The 23580-nt window shown below is 42.2% G+C and overlaps 1 protein-coding gene across 1 annotated transcript in view; it reads left to right on the top strand.

Annotated features, from left to right (window-relative positions):
- Positions 1-23580, top strand: part of DEPDC5 (DEP domain containing 5, GATOR1 subcomplex subunit) — a 2513958-nt gene that overhangs the window by 1880568 nt on the left and 609810 nt on the right. Inside the window, exon 35 of the mRNA XM_044068865.1 lies at positions 19698-19781. Within this exon, the coding sequence (XP_043924800.1) occupies positions 19698-19781 (84 nt within the window). The remainder of the gene's footprint in view (positions 1-19697; positions 19782-23580) is intronic.

Raw genomic sequence — 23580 nt, 5'->3', positions numbered from 1 at the left:
GAGAAAATTACAGTGGTACCTGAAAAGTGTATGGTCACAACACAGGCACAGCCTCGAAACAAGTATACCTATCATTCCCTGCCTTCAAAAAGAGTTCCTATGGTGGGCTCAAGCATGTCAAATAAACAAGGGTCTTCCTTTTGTCTTACCTCCAGCAAACCAAACCATGACAACAGATTCTTCAGACTACGCCTGGGGAGCACACATGGCAGGACAGTGCATACAGGGCAAATGGTCTGCAAAACAAATGCATCTTTACATCAACCAAAAGGAGATGCTAGCTGTGCAACATTCACTGACAGCCTTCAAGGACCTCTTGCATCCAGGACAACTTCTAATAAAGACAGACAACACCACAGTTATGTGGTACATAAACAAACAGGGAGGAACACACTCCTACCCTTTATGCAGACAGGCTATGACCTTATGGAACACCGCATTGACCTACCAAGTACAACTACAAGCACAATTCCTGCCAGGAAAGGAAAACATATTGGCAGACGAATTAAGCAGAAATATGGCAGATCCTCACGAGTGGAGACTACACCCACAAGTATTTTCAATGATAACTCAAAGATGGGGATGTCCAGACATAGATATATTTGCCTCCCCCAACAATTGCCAATTACAAAAATTCTGCACAAGGACTTATCACTCCCTAGCCTGGAAAGTGGACGCTCTATCATTCAGTTGGACAACACTGACGGTCTATGCCTTCCCTCCACTACCTCTGTTGACCAAGGTATTATTGAAGGTCAGATCAGAGAGACCACAAATGATCCTCATTGCTCCGGACTGGCCAGCACTGGTACCCATTACTAAGGAACTTGACTCACAGCCCTTCATGGATCTTGCCTCAATTCCCACTACTGTTGGCTCAGAAAAACTCTCAAACCCGTCACAGCCAGCTCAGAACTTTAAATTTAGCTGCATGGAGAATTCCTTAAATTATCAATCAACACTTCTCTCAAAGGACGTCCTGAATGTCATTTTGGAGGCCAGGAGACCCAGCACCAGGAAGACTTACTCAGACAAATGGAAAAGATTTTGTGCATGGCACCAGGCTAAAGGTCAAAATCCCTGGATACCAAACATTCCTCACATACTGCAATACCTAACTGAGATGCTACACCAAGGCCTTTCCTTCTCCTCCATTAAGATCCATGCTTCAGCCATTTCAGCTCAATATAATACGTATCCTCCAATTTTCTCACACCCTTTACTTAGGCAGTTTCTCAGAGGGGCTAAAAATATAAGACCCCCCCCCAGAAAACCACCAACACCAACTTGGGACCTGAACTTCGTTTTAGAAAAGTTAACACTGCCTCCTTTCGAACCAGCCTACTCAGCAGAACTACAATACTTGTCTTGGAAAACAGCCTTGTTACTGGCTATTACCTCAGCACGCAGGGTCTCAGAACTACAGGCACTTATGGCAGTGGAACCTTTCATCATTTTCCATCAGGACAGTGTCTCTTTACGAACTAACCCTACCTTCATGCCAAAGGTAGTATCCAGTGTGGCTTTGAATCAGACCATTCATTTACCCACCTTTTATTCTAACCAACAGAATAAAGGAGAAAGGCTCCTTCACTCTTTGGACATTCACAGACAGCTACGTTACTATTTAGATAAGACAAAGATCTTCAGAAAAACTGACCAACTCTTTGTATCATATGCTGCAGGTTCACAAGGAAAGGCTATTTCAAAACAGACCAACTCCAAATGGATAGCACATTGTATCAGCTTTTACTACTCGCACCATGGGAAGGCAGTGCCTGTCAATATTAGATCCCATTCTACCAGGGCTACTGCAACCTCAGCAGCCTTTCTCAGAGGGGTTCCAACCAAAGACATTCTGGAGGCAGCTACTTGGAGTTCAGTGCACACCTTTACCAAGCACTACCACCTTCCATTATACTCAAAAACCAGAGCTGGTTTTACCACTGCAGTTCTGCAGGGCATCCTAGCATCACCTAACCCAGATTAGTACCAGCCACCCTTCCATAGCTTTGGGATTCTACCCAAGTGTGATGACTGCAGCAGTATAGCATGATGAACATAGTGCAGTTTTGTACCTACCATAAATGTAGATGTTCGAGTGGTTATACTGCTGCAGTCCAGGTTACCCTCCCTCCATCCCCTCTACATACCAGGGTGTTAGATACAACTCCATGTACATCAATCAATTGGATGCATGTCTATATGGTGTATTTGCTAACAGCTAGTACTATTGTTTATCTACTAAGGTATTGTTGCATAGCAATTGTATTGCCTTCCTAGTTGGGGGCACCTGACATCTGGGGCAAGAAAAACTGAAGAAAATGGCGTCAGCTGTCTCTTTTATACCCCTGTCGCACTGACGTCAGGGAAGAGGTGACGACAGCCGACGCCGGACCAGGACTTTGGGATTCGGCCGACTGCGGGACCGCCTGACGACAGGATAACCCAAGTGTGATGACTGCAGCAGTATAACCACTTGAACATCTACATTTATGGTAGGCACAAAACTGTACTTTGTCTGTGTCAGTCAGGACTTTATCCCTGTATCCCATAAGGCCAACAGACCTGGTTTGTTACACATTTCTGCTTTGTGGATGGGCAGCACTTGCTGTGGAATGCTTGTTTCACCAGTAGTAATTTATGTATCCAGGTGTGTTAAGACTTTTAGAGGTTCTCCAGGAGATGGTGGCAGGAGATTACATATTTCCATCTGTTGTTTAAGACCTAAAAGCTGGGACCACAGTAGCCCAAAAGAATATTATGAAGGCAAAGGGAAGCAGATGCTGCATCTCATGTTAGGTTATAATTCAGTAGATTTGTTCCAGTTGCAAAGGTGAAAGATTTGCAAGACTCTCACAGCCAGAACCCATTGAGGCCAGACAGCCAGAGGATGTTTTTGGACAACCTTTCCTCTGGTAATGTGGCCAGGTGTAAGTTTGCTGTCCACTTTGTTTTGAACTTGCAGGTCAGTTAACTTGTGGAGCAAGAGCATCCCCCCCAAGATCACCTTGGTCCATTACAGAGTTGCAGGGGAGATGTAAACCCACCTTGTCCAGAAGTTGATAGAGCATAAATCCATTTTGTCTTGGGCATCCTTTAAAAATCACTGGCCTGCAGGTCACAGTCCATCCCACCAAAGGTTCCTGTATGGCTGCCTGGCTGGCAGAATTGAAAACTGTTAACTTCAAAGTTTTTGTCTCAGAACTAGGAATCATGGGAATTGGTGAATTATCATTAATTCCATAACTCCTAATTCTATTGAATTAGAACTGGTGGCAAGTTTAAACACAATGGTGAATTTAGTATCTGGCACAGGGGCTCATAGTTGGTCCAGAAAGCAGCAGAACTGTGATCACCACCTTAAAGCAGAATAGAATGCTGTGATTGGGCTGTCACAAACCTGTTTTGCTCGTGATTTTTCCTGGCAGGCAACCCCATATTGTATATGTACAGTATTGAACCATATTTTTTTTTTAGGTTTATTAGTGAAGTCATGGCATTGGTAGCGATTTAGCAGAAAGGTGAAATTCATTACTGTCACTATTATCTTTGCTGCCTCCTGATGATTACACACTGGAGGTGGTCACTAACAATACCCATCTATTTGAGGGGCAATCTGTGGGTGAAAGCACATGGAAGTTGTAGTGATCAGTGAGATGGACTGATGGGAGCTGGGGAAGTATGTGTGTGTGTTTATATATATATATATATATATATATATATATATATATATATATATAAACAGCATCAAGATGAAATATATCACTGTGCCTTATTTCTCTTTACATGCAGTCTAGCATCACAGGGGTACACAGAAGGTGGGCATATTTTGGGAGGATAGTGAGACAGGCACCATGTAAAATCATAGAACATTTAGGTGATCACTATTAAATCATAATTATTTTTACATACCTCTATTAAATCTTTGCATTTTAAACAGTGACATTGGTTCACATACAGTATTATAAAGAAAACAAACTATTGTAACTTTATTTTTCATTATTTTCATTCATTATACATTTGTTTTCCTTTAACAATTGTCATTTATTCCAGCATTACAGAAATTGCACAATGCCTGCCTTACTTTACATCTCACTCCTCCTCCTGAACATTATTCTACATGTGTAGATGTCCTTCAAGAATGCAACTGCAGTCATAACATATGGGTTGTCCTGCCTCAGGCAGCCCTCGGTCGGCCGGATTCCAAAGTCTGGGTCCGACGTCGGCTGATGTCGCATTTCTCTCCGACGTCAGAGCGGCTGGAGTACATAAGCATCAGCCGACGCCATTTTCTTCAGTCTTTCTTGCCGCGCGGTGCCCGAAGCGGAAGCAGTTCGCAAGTGCCGGTCGGTCAGCTCCTGTATTCTTCGATTCCGAAGTCATCAAAAAAGCTAAGTACCCCGTTGGGGACCTTTTCTTGCCTCAGCCGATGTCAGAAATTACTGAAAAAGTTAACAATTGTCTTTCTTGTGGTAAGCAAATACCTCATAAGGATTTCCACTCTTACTGTCTTCCTTGCCTTGGCCCAGACCACGACGTCTCAGCCTGTGTAGCCTGTGCTCGCTTCAACAAGCGCACTCTCAGGCGCCGGGCGGAGTTCGCTGAAGATTTTTTCGGCGAAAAATTTGCTTATACAATGCCGTCGGAACTTCCGACATCGCAAACTCCCAAGAAACGAAAAGACCGGGACCGACATCCTCGGCCCGCGTCTACCACCGACTCCACGCCAAAACCTACTGCAAGTGCTCCGGTTCCCCCTGAGATGGTTATTCCACCGCTCCGAACCGAAGACACCGCATTACCGACGACTCCGATTCAGGATATCACTCCGACGCCAGTTATTGATTTTCCTCCGGATACCGAAACCGAGGAAATGCCCGAGACCATTGCTGTAGATAAGGTCACTCCTGCACGTGGAGCTGCCAGGCCTCCTATGGCCATGTCTATTAAGGCCTACACCAGGGCTAAGGCAGCCAGCAAGACCAAGCATCTTACTGCTAAAGCCTTACCTCAGCCTACTGCAGAGACACAAATCATGACTATGGCTGCTGACTTAATTTCTATGATTAGAGGTTCACAAGCCCATCCTGAGAGAGGATCCCAGCCTCCTTCTGATAAAAGGCCCCGGGTTGAACCCTCTGACCCTATTCCTTCAGATGAAGATTCTGAGGACTCTGTCCACTCCGATGGCCAGGAAGAGCTCTTCCAGACCTATGAGGACTCGGATGCAGAGGATTCCATCCTCGGCCTCCCTCCTGAGGATATTTCTTTTGGGGAAGTTCTGCATACCATGAGGGAACATTTCAAGTGGCAAGGCCAGGAATATTCTGATTCCAGAAAGCGCCTTCGAACTTTCCTTAAAAAGACCCAGCACAGGCCCTTAGCTATTCCTCCTGTGCTTGATGTTTTGGATGATTTATATTCTGACTCTAGTGTTACCCCTGATTCTCTTCCTCCTGCTCCAGCCAAGCCAGACAGGTATTACAGGGACCCAGAAACACATTCCCATTTATTCAGGGCCCATACTGCTGATTTGGAAACTATTTCTCAGGGACCTAAAGGTGTTTCAGCTTCCACCTCTAAAAATCCTTTGCCCTCCAACAGGGAAGCTAGGTCATTAGAGAGATGGGGCAAAAAGGTTTACACTTCCACTACTTTATCTGTGAGAGCTTTGAATTGCCTTTTTCATATGTTACAATATCAGGATTTCCTGTTAGAAGATTTACAGAAAACATTGGCCTCTCCTGATCCTTTAGACAGGAAGTCTTTGCAGGAAGCTATACATAACTCTCAGCAAGTAAGCAATCACTTCCTGCAGTGTGGATATGATGCACTGGAAGCTTCATGTAGGGCAGCTATGACAGGGGCAGTCATTCGTAGACATGCATGGTTAAAAGATCAACCTCTACCAGATCATGTAAAGGCAAAACTTCTGGATGCACCTGTGAAAAAGAACAAGCTTTTTGGTGCTAATGCTAAGGATGTGTTAAAGTCCATCGAGGAAAAAGCAAAATCAGTTCAGACGGTGAAAGATTTCCTCCAGGTTCAACCCCCCAGATTCAGTAGGAATGGCCTTCAAAAAACTGGTCCTTTCCTAATCCTGAAAAATTTCAAAAGGGTAAAAACAGATGTGGCCGAGGAAGAGGGCAATACAGAGGTCCTTACAGGGGACGACAATGGCAGCCAGCAAACCAAAGAAGTGACACAGGGGTTTCACCTGCCCCACAGCCACATTCTCAATGACTTTCCTCTACTTCCGCCTACCAAGGAACAAATAGAAGCTCCCTTGGGCGGAAAATTATCTCTGTTTGCAGACAATTGGCACAGATTGACAAAGGACAAATGGAGTTTGGACATTATAGACCGAGGTTACAGGTTCCATTTTCATACCTTACCAAGAAAACAAGGCATGCCAAACCTACCACAAAACCAGAGGGCAGAGGCTATCAAGCAAATCTCTCTGCTGGCTGGGATGAAAGCAATAGAAAGAGTTCCACAACAAGAACAAGGCCAGGGGTTTTACTCAAGACTGTTCCTTGTTCCAAGAAAAGAATCTCAATGGAGACCAGTACTGGATTTGTCCGCATTAAACACCTTTCTCATAGTACCAAAGTTCAAAATGCTGACTAAACTCCTTCCCATGCTGAGCAAGGGGTCTTGGCTGATTACTCTGGACCTCAAGGAGGCATACCTGCATGTCCCTATCAGACACAGCTGCAGAAGATACCTCAGATTTCTTGCAGGGCCAGAGCATTATCAATTCTCAGCATTGCCATTTGGCTTATCTACTGCGCCCAGAGTATTCACAAAATGCCTGGCTTCAGTAATTGCTCATTGCAGGCTCCAGGGGATCCAAATTTACCCGTACCTGGACGACTGCCTCATACAAGCGGACGACAAATTGATGTTGACAAAAAACTTGGACTATGTCATATGATTACTGCAAGCTCTGGGATACACAGTCAACTTCCAAAAGTCAAGACTTCAGCCATCCCAGCAAATAATCTTCTTAGGAGCCAAATTAGACACAGCCTCTCAAATGGCTTACCTAACAGAAGACAAGCAAGAGAAGTTAACTCATTATTTCAAAGGTTTGGCAAAACTTACCCAGATGACTGCAAAGAGATTCCTACAGGCCCTGGGTTACATGGCATCCTGCATTCTCCTGGTTCCATTAGCAAGGCTACACATGACAAAGCTTCAATGGTACCTAAAAAGCCTATGGTCTCAGCACAGCAACAACTTAGAGACAAACCATACCGCTCATTCCATGCCTACAAAAGGAATTCCTATGGTGGGCCTCGGTAAGCCAGGCAAACACAGGTATGTCATTCAAAAAACCACAGATAACACAGACCATGACCACAGATGCCTCAGACCTTGGATGGGGGGCGCACATGGAAGGCAGGTGTATACAAGGACAATGGTCTCCAAAGGAAGCACATCTGCATATAAACCAAAAGGAAATGCTGGCAGTAATGCATGCCATCGAGGCCTTTCAACACCAACTTCAGCAAGGTCATTTACTGATACGGACAGACAACACCACTGTGATGTGGTATATAAACAAGCAAGGGGGCACCCATTCTTACCCCCTTTGCAGACTGACAATGCATCTTTGGGAAAAATCACTGAGCCTAAACATTCAGTTACAATCCCAGTTTGTTCCAGGCAAGGACAATGTGCTGGCGGACAGCCTAATCAGGAATTTCACAGATCCACAAGAGTGGAGGTTACATCCGAAGATCTTCACACAGCTCACTTCGACATGGGGCAGGCCAGAAGTAGACCTATTTGCCTCTCACCTCAACCATCATCTACAAAAATTCTGCTCAAGGACATACCATCCACAAGCTTGGAAAATAGATGCTCTCTCATTCAACTGGAACTTCCTAAAAATCTATGCATTCCCACCTCTGCCACTGATGACCTCAGTATTACTAAAGATCAAAGCAGAGAGACCCAAGGGGATCCTAATAGCTCCAGACTGGCCAAGACAACACTGGTATCCACTACTACGGAGCATATGTCACGCCAAGAAGTGGGCCCTTCCCCAATGGCCTCTACTTTTGACTCAACACAACTTCAAAACAGTGCATCCAAACCTTCAGACACTGCAGCTAACAGCCTGGGAGATCCCATGAATAACCTCAACCTATCTCTCTCCAAGGAAGTTCAGCGGATATTAACAGAGGCTCAAGACCATCCACCAGAAAGGTTTACTTAGCAAAATGGAAGAGATGCAGCATTTGGAATACCAGCAAGGGACATGATGCATCATTATTGAACATCCCACTCATCCTGGAATATTTGGCAGATATGCTAAAGAATGGACTCTCATATTCTTCCATAAAGATACATGCATCAGCTATTTCAGCTAGATATAACACTGATCCGCCTGTCTTTTCACATCCTTTGCTAAAGCAATTCCTCAGGGGAATCAAGAACATTAAGCCACCAAGAAAGGCTCCAGTGCCAGCCTGGGACCTCAATTTTGTACTAGAAAAACTGACTCTACCTCCATTTGAGCCAGCAGCTTCAGTTGACTTGCAATTTCTCTCATGGAAGACAGCTTTCCTGTTGGCAATTACCTCAGCAAGAAGGGTTTCGGAACTACAGGCCCTAATGGCAATACCACCGTTCATAATTTTCCACAGAGACAGGGTTTCATTAAGGACCAACCCTACTTTTATGCCAAAGGTGGTATCTAGGGTTTCTTTAAATCAAGCAATTCATCTGCCTGCTTTCTTCTCCAATCCTGAGAATAAGGGGGAAAGACTGTTACATACCTTGGACATTCACAGACAACTTTGATACTACCTGGACAGAACCAAGACCAGTAGGAAGTCTGAACAACTTTTTGTAGCTTACTCCCCTGCAGTCCAAGGAAAAGCAATTTCAAAACGGATTGGACATTGCATCAGATTCTGTTATTCCTTTCATGGAAAGACTGTTCCAGCCAATGTCAGACCACATTCCACCAGAGCTACAGCCACCTCTACAGCATTCTTAAGGGGGGTGCCTACTAAGGACATTCTAGAAGCTGCTACATGGAGCGCCATGCATACATTCTCCAAACACTACAATCTCCCTCTATACTCCAGATCCAGAGCAGGCTTTGCTTCGGCAGTCCTGCAGGGTTTGATTGCCACACCATCTTTTTCCGAGAGCATTCCTCCTCCCCCAGCTAAGCTATGGTATTCTACCCATATGTTATGACTGCAGTTGCATTCTTGAAGGACATAGTACAGTTTTGTACCTACCATAAATGTAGATGTCCGATAGATATGCAACTGCAGTTGGATTTTCCCTCCCTCCATACCCCTCTATGCCTAGGGTCCACTCCTATCCCTGTTTCTCTTAGCTGGGGATATCTGTTATGGTGTATCTGTTTATTGCTCATTTATTTGTCTGGAATCCTGTTTTTGTCTTCCAATTTGATTACAGCCTTCCTTGGAGGGCACCTGGCATCTGGGGCAAGAAACACTGAAGAAAATGGCGTCGGCTGATGCTTATGTACTCCAGCCGCTCTGACATCAGCCGACGTTGGACCCAGACTTTGGAATCCGGCCGACCGAGGGCTGCCTGAGGCAGGACAACCCATATGTTATGACTGCAGTTGCATATCTATCGGACATCTAAATTTATGGTAGGTACAAAACTGTACTTTCCTGCACATACCGTTTATATTCTACATGTGTGGTTCCCACACGTACCATTTTATTCTCTGTAAGTTACTCCTTCCCTTTTAAGATCCTACCTCCAGTTCTTTTATCTCCTTTGCAATAGTTAGTACTTCAGTTACAATTGGTTTAGATTTTGATTTATTTGTTCCAGTAACTGTTTTTTCTTGCAGCCAACATTATTAAACTTAGCAAGGCTTTCCTAGGTCTTGGCAATTTGTTTCCCCAGTATTTTTGACAAAGGCCTCCGTAGGTAATTCTTATTAGAATGCTTTTTATTGAAGTTGGCTTTGTGGCTGTGTCTTTCTGTCCCTCTGTGGTTGTGTCTCACAAAGCCAAATTCAGTAAAAACCATTCCAGTAATGACAGACGGACAATATTTTAGTCTTTAAGTAAAATATTGTCCCTCTGTTATTAGTGAGACAATATGCACATATAACACACACACACACACACACACACACACACACACACACACACACACACACACGCACGCAGGCATAGACAAAATCAAATCAAAGAGGCAAAGTCTTACATGCGCTGCCAAATGAGTAACATTTGAGAGTTATACACTGCTCCTGCACACACTTGCAATTTCACACACTCGCACATCTGCACATTTGTGCACTCGCGCACCTGCACACACATGCATCATTTCGGAATTAAGTAAAACGTAGTGTTAAAAAAAGCAAGTGCGTCATTTTGTATAAATTACTTAATAGCTCTTGCTGTTCTGCTGTTATGTAAGCCATACTTGCAATGGAAAAAGTGTCTTGGTGGATTGGGAGTGTCTGTTTTTCAGTGTGAATAGCTCCGGTAATCTCTGAGATTATCTACTTTAGTTAAGTGAGAGCAAGTGATCTCAGTGTTTATCTGATTTATTAAAAAAATAGATAAATCTAAAAAAAATGAGGAAAAAATGCACAGAAGTCACCAAAAGATAATGGGAGCGAGCCACAGAATTAAGGACGCTAGTTCATTATTACTCTGTTTCAATTTAAGTAAAATAAGATTTTTTTTTAAATACTTTTTAATGAGTCACTCAAAAAGGTAAAAAATAAAAGAAGAAAAGTGAAAACTTTGCAAAAGAAACACAGACGAGCTGATTTCAGAAGAGCATTCCAGGTTGGTTTTGGTGATTCCTGGCACTTCTGGTACCTCATTACCACAATCAGCAAAACCAACCTGGAATTTATTTCTGAAATCAGCTTGTCTGTGTTTCTTTTGCAACATTTTCACTCTTCTTCCTTACTTTTACTTTTTAGGAGTCAATAAAAAGCATTCTTTTTTTTTTAAATATTTATATTTTAAGTGAAATAGAGTAATACTGAACTATTTGTCCCTAATTCTGTGCCTCGCTCCAATTATGGTTTGATTATTTTTGAGTATTTTTTCCTCATTTTTTTTAAATCTGCCAACTTGTTACATTCCAAAAAAAAGTTGTTACCTTCCTTTTTTCCCATCACACCTGCAGCATTTGCTGGCTACTTGGTAAAAAGTTTCTTGAAGTCTGCTTGGGTATAAACTTGAGAAAACATTTCTTGAAGTCTTCTTAGGTATAAAAATGGCTATACAAATTTAATAATTTCTGTGCAATTGTCCTTTCTAAAGATCCCATCCCACTTCTTGCATCTCATTTACAATGTTCAGTACTTCAGTTATGGTTGTTTTAGATTTTGATTTCCATTTTGTAAAATTTGCTTTTTTGGCAGGCAATAGCATTAATCTTAGCAAGGTCTTACTGTCTGTAGAAAATGTAGGTCCTATATTCAAACTCGAAAGTATCATTTTCTTAATTACATTCATTTACACCCCCCAACATTTCTGACAAAATACTCAGTACTGAATTTTTAAACTCTTCCAACTAGTTACATTCCCCAGCTACCTTCCTCGCTTTCTTATCACACTTTCAGTATTTGCTGTCTACCTCAGGAAAAATTCTTAGAAGTCTGCATGGGGTGTAAAATATCTATGAAAACGCTTCAGTGCAGAAATCCTAACATTCTGGACTTGGTTGCATACTTAACATCCTGCAGGTATCCCACTGTCTTTTCTAAATTACCTTTCCAGTCTCTTTCCCCAGTTGTTTCTAATTTCCTTTAATTGATTGTTATAGTTATCAAGCAATGTTTTGTATGACCTACTAATTATCCTTTTTGTAGCAACAGTTTCTGATCTAGGCTCATCCAAAAACTCTGCCAGAGAAGGTCTTTCACCTAGAACTTTCGTATCCCTTGTGTTTGCCTGTATGCTGTTATCAGTCCCTGGTAGGGAAGATGCAGTCCAAAGTCCTGCTTAGCCTCATTCCAGTGTTCTACTGTCCACTCTCTAGTTGTTTGCTCTTAATACAGTGGTTCTTTTGCTAATTTCCTCCAGTAAATTCCAGCCTCCTCTTGCCAATTTTCTATACCCTTACTTGCAGTCGTCCCTATTGGTAAAATCTCTTTTCTCCAATCTTTTGTAGGCTTAGTTCTTAAAATGCTTTCTACTGCTTTAGGAATATAATAATCTGTATGGAGCTTAAAACCAAAACACTGGCAGACCAAAAAAAAAAACGAACTGAAAAAAACAACTTTAGCATAACATGTATTTTAATCAATGCTTTTGTCAAAAAGACTTCATCAGAAAAACAAATACATTATACAAATCTACCTGTATAAATGCTACAAACTATCCAATAAAAGTTTAATTTGCCACTCAGCCTCTTTTCTCTCAACACTGTTTTTAAGGTTGCCACCTCTCAAATCCTGTCTAACATGATCTAAAATAATGAAAGTAAATTTCCTGTAAAGGAGCACATAACACAGAATGCCTATAGCAATCATTGTTTTCAATCTTTGTCCTCAATGCATAATAATGCTCTTTAATTCTCTTACTAAAGCTTCTAGTAGTCATGCCTATATAAAATGCAGGACAACCAGAGCACAAAGCTATGTAAACAACATTAATTGTACTACAAGAAAATCTACCTGGAATACTAATAGTATAGGGTACAAGGTCCAACGTAAGATATGGCCCTTCATGAATGTATCTATAAACACTATAGCTATTACACACATCCGCATATTGTGAAGGACTTCTGTGTGGGTCCTTGGACCTGAGGAGTACTTTTTTTCGAGAATGGCTTTGGGTTTTGAAGTATTTGAGAAGGCTGTCTCCCTTTTAAGATAAGAGGTGAGCAGATCTCGCTTGGGTCCATCCAGACCTTCAGTTGTTTCTGGGGATTCTATTCATCTTCATCATCCTGTCCTGTTGGGGCAGCCGGCTCCAACTGGTCTTAAGAGAGCCCATTTGTCAAGCTCCTTCCCTGCTTCTAATTCTTCCCCAGATTGCCCCCATGCAGAAGAATGCACAAAGCATTTGACTCCTTACAGGAATCTGTTCCAGAAGACACTAATATTGATGGGGGGGGGGTCCTCCTTAAAAGATGTCTCCTTTGTGACCATCCTTGAATTGCCACAAAAAGGGGGGGGGGGTTGGTTCAACGATGCCCCTTCCCACATGGAGTCTGTGTTCCTTGAGTCCTTAGGAGCGCAGACCCTGGACAGTTTCAGAAAGTGAGTCTTTGCCTCAGCAACTTTAGCTCTTTATCCACTGAATTATCTTGCAAGTTTAACTAGAATTCAAAGAGATTTGACCAAGGACCTCTCCATATCTTTGTCTCTCTCCGTCTGCTGTTTTGACAGAGGAATCCCACAAAATGTTGAATTTACCGTTGACCACTATGCCGTCCATTTGTATTGTGTCTGTGTGTCTTTTGTCCAGTAGATGGCACATCTAGAGCATTAGGCACTGGTATTGCATATGCCAACATGCCTGGATGAGTCTGTGTGATGCTGCACAGAATGTCCCTTTCGATAGGTCCACTTTGTTTGGGCCTGAGGTTAAAGACATTTACCAGGAGTGAGCAGGATGGGAAAACCTTGTCTGCAATCAGCATCTCTTTTTCCACCCCGCAAAGATCCATCTTTCAAAACCAAAAGGTTGAGAAAGGATTATAGTTCCAAAAGTCTCAGGGTTTTGCTCAAGACACTCCTGCAGACCAAAACACCCCCCCCCCCGGTGCAGGGGGAAAGCCAATGTTCATTGTCCTGAGAAACAGAGGGGGCCAGCAAAACCAAGGGTTCTGAGGACCATTCCCCTACAAAACTTTTCCAGTGCTCCTGAAAGGTTGCTCGCCTGACCGCCATACTCTAGGGGCTGCACTCTTATTCCTGGTCAGCCATCAGTTTTGATTAATGGGTGCTGAGAGTAATAACCAGTGGCTACATTCCCTTTCTTTTCCCCCAAAAACTGCTATCAATAAGCCTTCAAAGTTGTAAGGCTGAGAGACGAACAAATCACCCACAAGGTCCTGTCAAAACCAACAAAGGTCTGGAGTCTAGTAAAGGTATGTTTTAGTTCTGAAGAAGAACTGGCATTCTGGATCTTGGTCAGCTGATCCTGTTCGTAAAGCAGACTTGTTTCTGAATAGTCACGGTTTAGTCCATAGTCACTCTTCTGAGGAAAGACGACTGGATATGGACCTTCAGGATACCTACTGTCCTTTCAAGATAACAAGACAGTCCAGAAGGTTCTTTCTCTTTCAGATATGGGAGCCAGCCATTTTCAGTTTAGAGCACTGCTCTTTGGACTTGCCACAATCCCCTGGGAGTTTGCCAAGCGCATGGCAGTGGTAGCAGCACATCTCAGGCTGCAGCAGTTCCAGATGTTCCCATACCTAGACAACTGGCACATAACTGCTGCTATGAGGAATTTATTATTCAAGCCAGGGACTCCGTGCTTCAATTTTGCTCTAACCGTGGAATCATGATCAATCTAGAGAAGTCCAAGCTAATGCCAGTCCAATAGAATTCATAGGATGCCACCTGGACACCACCATGCAAATTGCCAAACTTGTATCAAGAAAAGATACCATGCATCAACAAGCTTCACAGGGCCTGTGTCATCAGACTGCACTGGTGAGATCCATCCTTCTTCTCTTGGGTTTTATGATAGCATCCATGTTATCAGACTGCACTGGTGAGATCCATCCTCCTTCTCTTGGGTTTTATACAAGCTTCACAGGTCCTGTGTCATCAGACTGCACTGGTGAGATCCATCCTTCTTCTCTTGGGTTTTATGGTAGCATCAATGTCATCAGACTGCACTGGTGAGATCCACCATCCTTCTCTTGGGTTTTATGGTAGCATCCATGTCATCAGGCTGCACTGGTGAGATTCATCCTCCTTCTCTTGGGTTTTATGGTAGCATCCATGTCATCAGACTGCACTGGTGAGATCCATCCTTCTTCTCTTGGGTTTTATGGTAGTATCCATGTCATCAGACTGCACTGGTGAGATCCATTCTGCTTCTCTTGGGTTTTATGGTAGCATCCATGTCATCAGACTGCACTGGTGAGCTCCATCCTCCTTCTCTTGGGTTTTATACAAGCTTCACAGGTCCTGTGTCATCAGACTGCACTGGTGAGATCCATCCTCCTCCTCTTGGGTTTTATGGTAGCATCCATGTCATCAGACTGCACTGGTGAGATCCATCCTTCTTCTCTTGGGTTTTATGGTAGCATCCATGTCATCAGACTGCACTGGTGAGATGCATCCTTTTCTTGGGTTTTATAGTAGCATCCATGTCATCAGACTGCAATGGAGAGATCCATCCTCCTTCTCTTGAGTTTTATGGTAGCATCCATGTCATCAGACTGCACTCTTGAGATCCATCCTCCTTCTCTTGGGTTTTATGGTAGCATCCATGTCATCAGACTGCACTGTTGAGATCCATCCTCCTTCTCTTGGGTTTTATGGTAGCATCCATGTCATCAGACTGCACTGGTGAGATTCATCCTTCTTCTCTTGGGTTTTATGGTAGCATCCATGTCATCAGACTGCACTGGTGAGATCCATCCTTCTTCTCTTGGGTTTTATGGTAGCATCCATGTGATCAAACTGCACTGGCGAGATCCATCCTCCTTCTCTTGGGTTTTATGGTAGCATCCATGTCATCAGACTGCACTGGTGAGATCCATCCTCCTTCTGTTGGGTTTTGTACAAGCTTCACAGGTCCTATGTCATCAGACTGCACTGGCGAGATCCATCCTCCTTCTCTTGGGTTTTATACAAGCTTCACAGGTCCTGTGTCATCAGACTGCACTGGTGAGATCCATCCTCCTTCTCTTGGATTTTATGGTAGCATCCATGTCATCAGACTGTACTGGAGAGATACATCCTTCTTGTCTTGGGTTTTATGGAAGCATCCATGTCATCAGACTGCACTGGTGAGATCCATCCTCCTTCTCTTGAGTTTTATGGTAGCATCCATGTCATTAGACTGTACTGGTGAGATCCATCCTCCTTCTCTTGGGTTTTATGGTAGCATCCATGTCATCAGACTGCACTGGTGAGATCCATCCTTCTTCTCTTGGATTTTATGGTAGCATCCATGTCATCAGACTGCACTGGTGAGATCCATCCTTCTTCTCTTGGGTTTTATGGTAGCATCGATGTCATCAGACTGCACTGGTGAGATCCATCCTCCTACTGTTGGGTTTTATGGTAGCATCCATCACTCTTGTTTGTCATGCCTGATTCCACATGAGGGTGTTGCAGTGGTCCCTAGCCATCCAGTATTCCATTCTTCATCATTCCATGCATCATCCCATCAGACTCACTGGGATTTGCAGACAGCATATTCAGTTACATCTACATTCTTGTCTAGTCTCTCTCAGCTTTCCTTCAATTTTTCCCCTGCCAGGACAGACAGTGACCATGAACACATCCCTTCCAGGGTGGGGGACATATTGAAAATAAGACAGTCCAAGGCATGTGGTCTCGAACAGAGGCCAATCTTCACAATAATGTATTGGAGATAACAGCAGTCCTCCTAGCATTGCAGGCCTTCCAGATTGCCTCCCAATGGTTCTGATTGCTAACCAGACAGATAGCATGCCAGTGGTCTGGTACATCAACAATCAAGACAGAGTCTGTTCTTACCCCTTATGTCAAGAGGCCGTGAGGGTCTGGCAGTGAGCATTGGTTTCCCAGCTCTTTCTAGTTGCTTTCTAAGGAAAATCCACTGTGCTAATATACAGACTGAGCAGATTGATTTTTCTACTGCACGTGTGGTCCTTCAGTCAGACACTGGCTGCCATGATCTTCAGCCACTGGGACCAACCTTGCTGCGGCCTGTTAACAGTTCCCTCCAGTACTAAATGCAATAGCAGTTTTGCCCTAATTTTCCAAGACAGGCAGCCCATGACGGAATGCTTTGGTCCACACTAGATCCCCAAGGGGTCTCCTCTAAACTTTTCTTCCTACTCCTTTGGTAAGGTGAACTAGTGTGAGGTAAAAGTGATTCTTGTTGCCCCATTTTGGCCTCGACAGGTATGGCTCCTCTTCCTGTGGCTTCATCTGGGGTACCCTCCATAGGTGCTGGATCCCCTTCCATGTCTGATTTCTCATCCATCTGATGAGCCTCACATGGACTTCAAATCCCGGAGTCTGACTGATTGGTTTCTCCACTTCTGGTGATGGCCAAAAATCCCAGGCTTTCAACCACTGTTATTGTCATTTTATCCTCCTCTCAGAAGCCTTCCACCAGAAAAGTTTACAAAGGCAAGAGGGCAAGATTTTCTTTCTGAGCATCAGCCAAAGGTCTAGATCCTTTTTCTGCCTCCTTACCATCAATTCTAGGCTATCATGCAGATCTTTTTCATACAGGGGTTGATTATGCCACATTTAAAGTTCAACTGGCAGCTATTTCTAATTTGTAAATTTTATACAAGCAAAAAGCAAACCTCTTCTCTGAAACTTTCTAAGGTCTTTTTGAAAGGAACCTTTCTCCTGTACCCTTTCTTAATGGTTCCTGTTCCACCTTGTGATGTTACTGTCATGCTACAGGCCTTAACTAGACCCGTCTTCAAGCTGGCATCATGATGGGCCTGGAATTCTTGTCTTGGAAAGCTATCTCTGGTGGTGATTTAAGAATTGCAGGCCTTGTCTTGTAATCCGCAATATCTAATTTTTCACAAGAATTGGCTGTTCCTCTGAACAAATGCAAAATTTCTTCTATAGGTAGCTATAAGAGTCCTCCTTGAATCAGACTGCCTGTAATTTTTTTCCTAATTTTTCAAATAAAGGTGAATATCTCCTTCATTTTCAATGCTCATTGTCAGTTAAGTACCTACATGCATTGCACAAAGGATTTCAGGAAATCTGATAATCTTTTTGGGTTATTTTCTAAAGTGAAACTAGGAACCAGTGTTTCCAGTACTACATTGTCTAGGGGGCTGTCCAGTTGCATCATATTTATCTGTAGGGCCAAGGGGCTTTTCACTGCCTAACAAAACTAAAGTATATTCAGCAAGAGGAGTAGCAACCTCCATGGCCTTCTTTTTTAGAGTCTGAATTTGACATTTGTGCTGTGGCTTCTTGGTCCACAGCTCACACATTTATCTCTCATTACAACATGGACCTGCTGTCTAGGACTAGGGCTTCATTTGGTTCCACCATCCTTTGGAATGTCCTTCCATAGTTCCTCCCAGGGTTAGTCGTAGCTCAGTCCCATAGGTTGTGATGAGTGGAAAAGCCAGTATTGGGTACAAAAGTTATGAATGTAACATAATGCTAGATCTATATAATCTTCTTCCTTCTGTCTCGACCTTCCCTCCTTCTGTCCCCATCCAAAGTGTCATGTCTTAGTCTCTTGATTGACCACACTTGACCTGTTGGAGCCTTGTCTTACTTTGCAGTCTTTGACTGTATTTTACTGTCAGTTCCAGTTGTTTCTTCCTACAAGTGGCATAGTTTGATCAGTGTGTACAGGGGGCAGGCTTGATCTGAGGAACTGTATGGGGGGGGGGCTGAGCCTTGGATTTAAAGTCTGGGAGGATCCGACATACCTATCATTTGAGATGGATGGAAGAAAACAACACAGATATGGTGCTATGATAAGTACATAACTGTCATTAAACAATTCACACTTCATCAATTTTTCACTTGTGATAGAAAGGAGAGTGTGTGTTTGTAGTGCACAGCATAACATGAGTTTGTGTTTGTGGTGCACTGCGTAACACTGACATCACTGGTTTAAAGCTGATGCACAACAGTCTGTGTGTTGTGAAGCACAGGAAGGGCAGCAGAATGTTTCACGTGAGGACTCTGGAGGTGTGCAGCATAGAAAGGGCATTAGTATGTTTTGACATGAGGACTCAGGAGGTGTGAAGCACAGAAAGGGCATTAGAATTTTTCACATGAGAGGACTCAGGAAGTGTGAAGCACACATAGCCGGCCTTAGGCATGGGCCAACTAGGCGTCCGCATAGGGCGCCACTCCAGCTGGGGTGCTTTTCCAGTAAGCTGGATGGTATAAGTAGACCAGGATAGGGGCACAAGGTGGTGTGGGGGGGCACTCTGTGGACCCCTTTTGCCTATGGCATCACTTGACCTAAGGCCGACCCTGGAAGCACAGAAAGGACATTAGAATGTTTCACGTGAGGACTCAGGAGGTGTGAAGCACAGAAAAGACATTAGAATGTTTCACATGAGGACTCAGGAAGTGTGAAGCACAGAAAGGGCATTAGAATGTTTCACATGAGTAGTCAGTGGGTTTGGATAATGGTGGTGCACAGTGTGCAACTGCCAGCACTGGTTTTTACAGAAGGGATTGGAAAATCTTCATAGTACACATCGCATAGATATAGTGCCACTGGTGTTCTCTTCAGGTACAGAATGGTCAGTGTGATGGACAGCAAGCATTGTAATACTGACCATGTAGCAGACCTGCTGTGTATGTACCACACCCTGCTTTGGAACACTCCTCTCCATGTCTACATGAATGGTAGGACATCAGAAAAGGTAAGCTGATGTGCACAGTCCCCCAGCGCACCTGATGTGGGAGCTGGCTGGAAGAAAACATAGTCTGTTAGATAACAATAGCAGCACCAGCACTTGTGAGTTTTGAATGGTTTGTATACTGCTGCCAGAGTGAATTTTAACGACTTTTTTTTGTTTGCTCCTAGTTCACAGACACAGTCTGTTGTATCAAATTCTCTGACATCCGCATCCTCACTTGCAGAGATACTTGAGGCAATGAAACACCCAACGTAAGTAATTTTTATAGAACTGAATATTATCTAATGTGGTATCTTGTGTAGTACTAGAAAGAACTGAGTAATACGTGTTATAGGTTTATGCACTTAGAGTGAAGTAATACATAGTATGCGTGCCTTTAAGTAGGCAGTGGAGTAATGTGCATAGGATATATAGTAACGTATAGTATAGGTAAATTATGTGTACGTATGGAGTGGAGTAATGTGCCTAGGAAGTACAATAAAGTATTGTATAGCCAACGTATGTGTACATAAGGAGTGAGTCAATGTGCCTAGGATGTGCAGTAATGTGTAGTGTAGACATCTGTGAGTAGGGAGTGGAGTAATGTGCCTGGTAAGTGCAGTAATGTGTAGTATAGGTAAAGTACATGTCGATAAGGAGTGAAGTAATATGTACGTAAGGAATGGAATCATTTATATCATAGGTATATATGTACATAATGGAGAATTTGTGACTTAAACATATTAATATAGGGTGTAGAGTAATGTAAATACATGTAGGGAGTGGTATGATATGTACTCATACCTGTCAACCTCTTAGAGCAAAAAATCTGGGCAATCCCCCAAATAAAGGGGGACAAAGTCCCAGAAGTAGGGGCACTTTTTAAATATTGCTTTTACAAGCTTAAAATTGATAGAATAACTGGTTTTGTATTAGCATGAATTTTCTGAAGGATATGAAGACTGAAAATTGAATGTCTGCTATTATTTTTTTACTTCAGTCTTCAATGATTTGCCATTGACTTGCCAGAAAGCTATAATTTTGTGAGAAACGGACCAAAAATATGAGTGGAAAATCTGGAAATTCTGCGAAAATATGGACAGTTGAGAGTTGTGTGTGTAGTGTAGCTATTTGTACATAGGGTATGGCGTAATATGTACTATAAATATTTATATATAGAAGTGGTATAATATGTAGTACAGATATACATACAGGTCTTCTTCAGAAGACTGAAAAATCAAAAGACTGAAAATTTCAAAATACCGAATGATGGAATTTGCCCCTTCTCGACTGTTGTCTGTGGCTCAGCCCCCCCCCCCCAAATGAGGGGTGCAGGGGGGGGTTCTCCCCTGTATTAAAAATGTGTTCAGTATTTTGAATTTTCAGTCTTTTGGGATTCAGTCTTTTGCTTCGTCAGTCTTCTGAAGTAGACCCATACATACATAGGGAGTGGAGTAATGTGTGCTATAAGTATGTATACATAAGGAGTCGTATGATGTGTAGTACAGATATACATACATAGGGAGTGGAGTAATGTGTGCTATAGGTATGTATACATAAGGAGTCGTATGATGAGTAGTACAGATATACATACATAGGGAGTGGAGTAATGTGTGCTATAAGTATGTATACATAAGGAGTCGTATGATGTGTAGTACAGATATACATCCATAGGGAGTGGAGTAATGTGTGCTATAAGTATGTATACATAAGGAGTCGTATGATGTATAGTACAGATATACATACATAGGGAGTGGAGTAATGTGTGCTATAAGTATGTATACATAAGGAGTCGGATGATGTGTAGTACAGATATACATACATAGGGAGTGGAGTAATGTGTGCTATAGGTATGTATACATAAGGAGTCGTATGATGTATAGTACAGATATACATACATAGGGAGTGGAGTAATGTGTGCTATAAGTATGTATACATAAGGAGTCGTATGATGTGTAGTACAGATATACATACATAGGGAGTGGAGTAATGTGTGCTATAAGTATGTATACATAAGGAGTCGTATGATGTATAGTACAGATATACATACATAGGGAGTGGAGTAATGTGTGCTATAAGTATGTATACATAAGGAGTCGTATGATGTGTAGTACAGATATACATACATAGGGAGTGGAGTAATGTGTGCTATAGGTATGTATACATAAGGAGTCGTATGATGTGTAGTACAGATATACATACATAGGGAGTGGAGTAATGTGTGCTGTAAGTATGTATACATAAGGAGTCGTGTGATGTGTAGTACAGATATACATACATAGGGAGTGGAGTAATTTGTGCTATAAGTATGTATACATAAGGAGTCATATGATGAGTAGTACAGATATACATACATAGGGAGTGGAGTAATGTGTGCTATAGGTATGTATACATAAGGAGTCGTATGATGTATAGTACAGATATACATACATAGGGAGTGGAGTAATGTGTGCTATAAGTATGTATACATAAGGAGTCGTATGATGTGTAGTACAGATATACATACATAGGGAGTGGAGTAATGTGTGCTATAGGTATGTATACATAAGGAGTCGTATGATGTGTAGTACAGATATACATACATAGGGAGTGGAGTAATGTGTGCTGTAAGTATGTATACATAAGGAGTCGTATGATGTGTAGTACAGATATACATACATAGGGAGTGGAGTAATTTGTGCTATAAGTATGTATACATAAGGAGTCATATGATGAGTAGTACAGATATACATACATAGGGAGTGGAGTAATGTGTGCTATAGGTATGTATACATAAGGAGTCGTATGATGTATAGTACAGATATACGTGCATAGAGAGAGGAGTAATGTGTGCTGTAAGTATGTATACATAAAAAGTCGTGTGATGTGTAGTACAGATATACGTACGTAGGGAGTGAAGTAATGTGTGCTGTAAGTATGTATACATAAGGAGTCATATGATGTGTAGTAGAGATATACATACATAGAGGAGTAATGTGTGCTGTAAGTATATATATGTAAGGAGTATGGTGTATAGTACTGCTATACATACATAGGGAGTGGAGTAATGTGTGCTATAAGTATGTATACATAAGGAGTCATATGATGTGTAGTAGAGATATACATACATAGAGGAGTAATGTGTGCTGTCAGTATATATATGTAAGGAGTCGTATGGTGTATAGTACTGCTATACATACATAGGGAGTGGAGTAATGTGTGCTATAAGTATGTATACATAAGGAGTCATATGATGTGTAGTACAGATATACATACATAGGGAGTGGAGTAATGTGTGCTATAAGTATGTATACATAAGGAGTCATATGATGAGTAGTACAGATATACATACATAGGGAGTGGAGTAATGTGTGCTGTAAGTATGTATACATAAGGAGTCATATGATGTGTAGTACAGATATACATACATAGGGAGTGGAGTAATGTGTGCTGTAAGTATGTATGCCTAAAGAGTCGTGTGATGTATAGTACAGATATACGTGCATAGAGAGAGGAGTAATGTGTGCTGTAAGTATATATATATATATATATATATATAAGGCGTCGTATGGTGTGTAGTATAGCTATATATACAGAGAGAGTGGAGTAATGTGTGCTATAAGTATGTATACATAAGGAGTCGTATGATGTGTAGTACAGATATACATACATAGGGAGTGGAGTAATGTGTGCTATAAGTATGTATACATAAGGAATCATATGATGTGTAGTACAGATATACGTACATAGAGAAGTAATGTGTGCTGTAAGTATATATATGTAAGGAGTCGTATGGTGTGTAGTATTGCTATACATACATAGGGAGTGGAGTAATGTGTGCTGTAAGTATGTATACATAAGGAGTCGTATATATGTACATAGAGAGAGGAGTAATGTGTGCTGTAGGTATATATATGTAAGGAGTCGTATGGTGTATAGTATAGCTATACGTACATAGGGAGTGGAGTAATGTGTGCTATAAGTATGTATACATAAGGAATCATATGATGTGTAGTACAGATATACGTACATAGAGAAGTAATGTGTGCTGTAAGTATATATATGTGAGGAGTCGTATGGTGTGTAGTATTG

This window comes from Protopterus annectens, chromosome 4.part0 (assembly GCF_019279795.1).
Source record: "Protopterus annectens isolate FY-2018-M chromosome 4.part0, PAN1.0, whole genome shotgun sequence".
NCBI classification, from domain to species: Eukaryota; Metazoa; Chordata; order Ceratodontiformes; family Protopteridae; genus Protopterus; species Protopterus annectens.
This window is presented reverse-complemented; position numbering and strand designations above follow the sequence as displayed.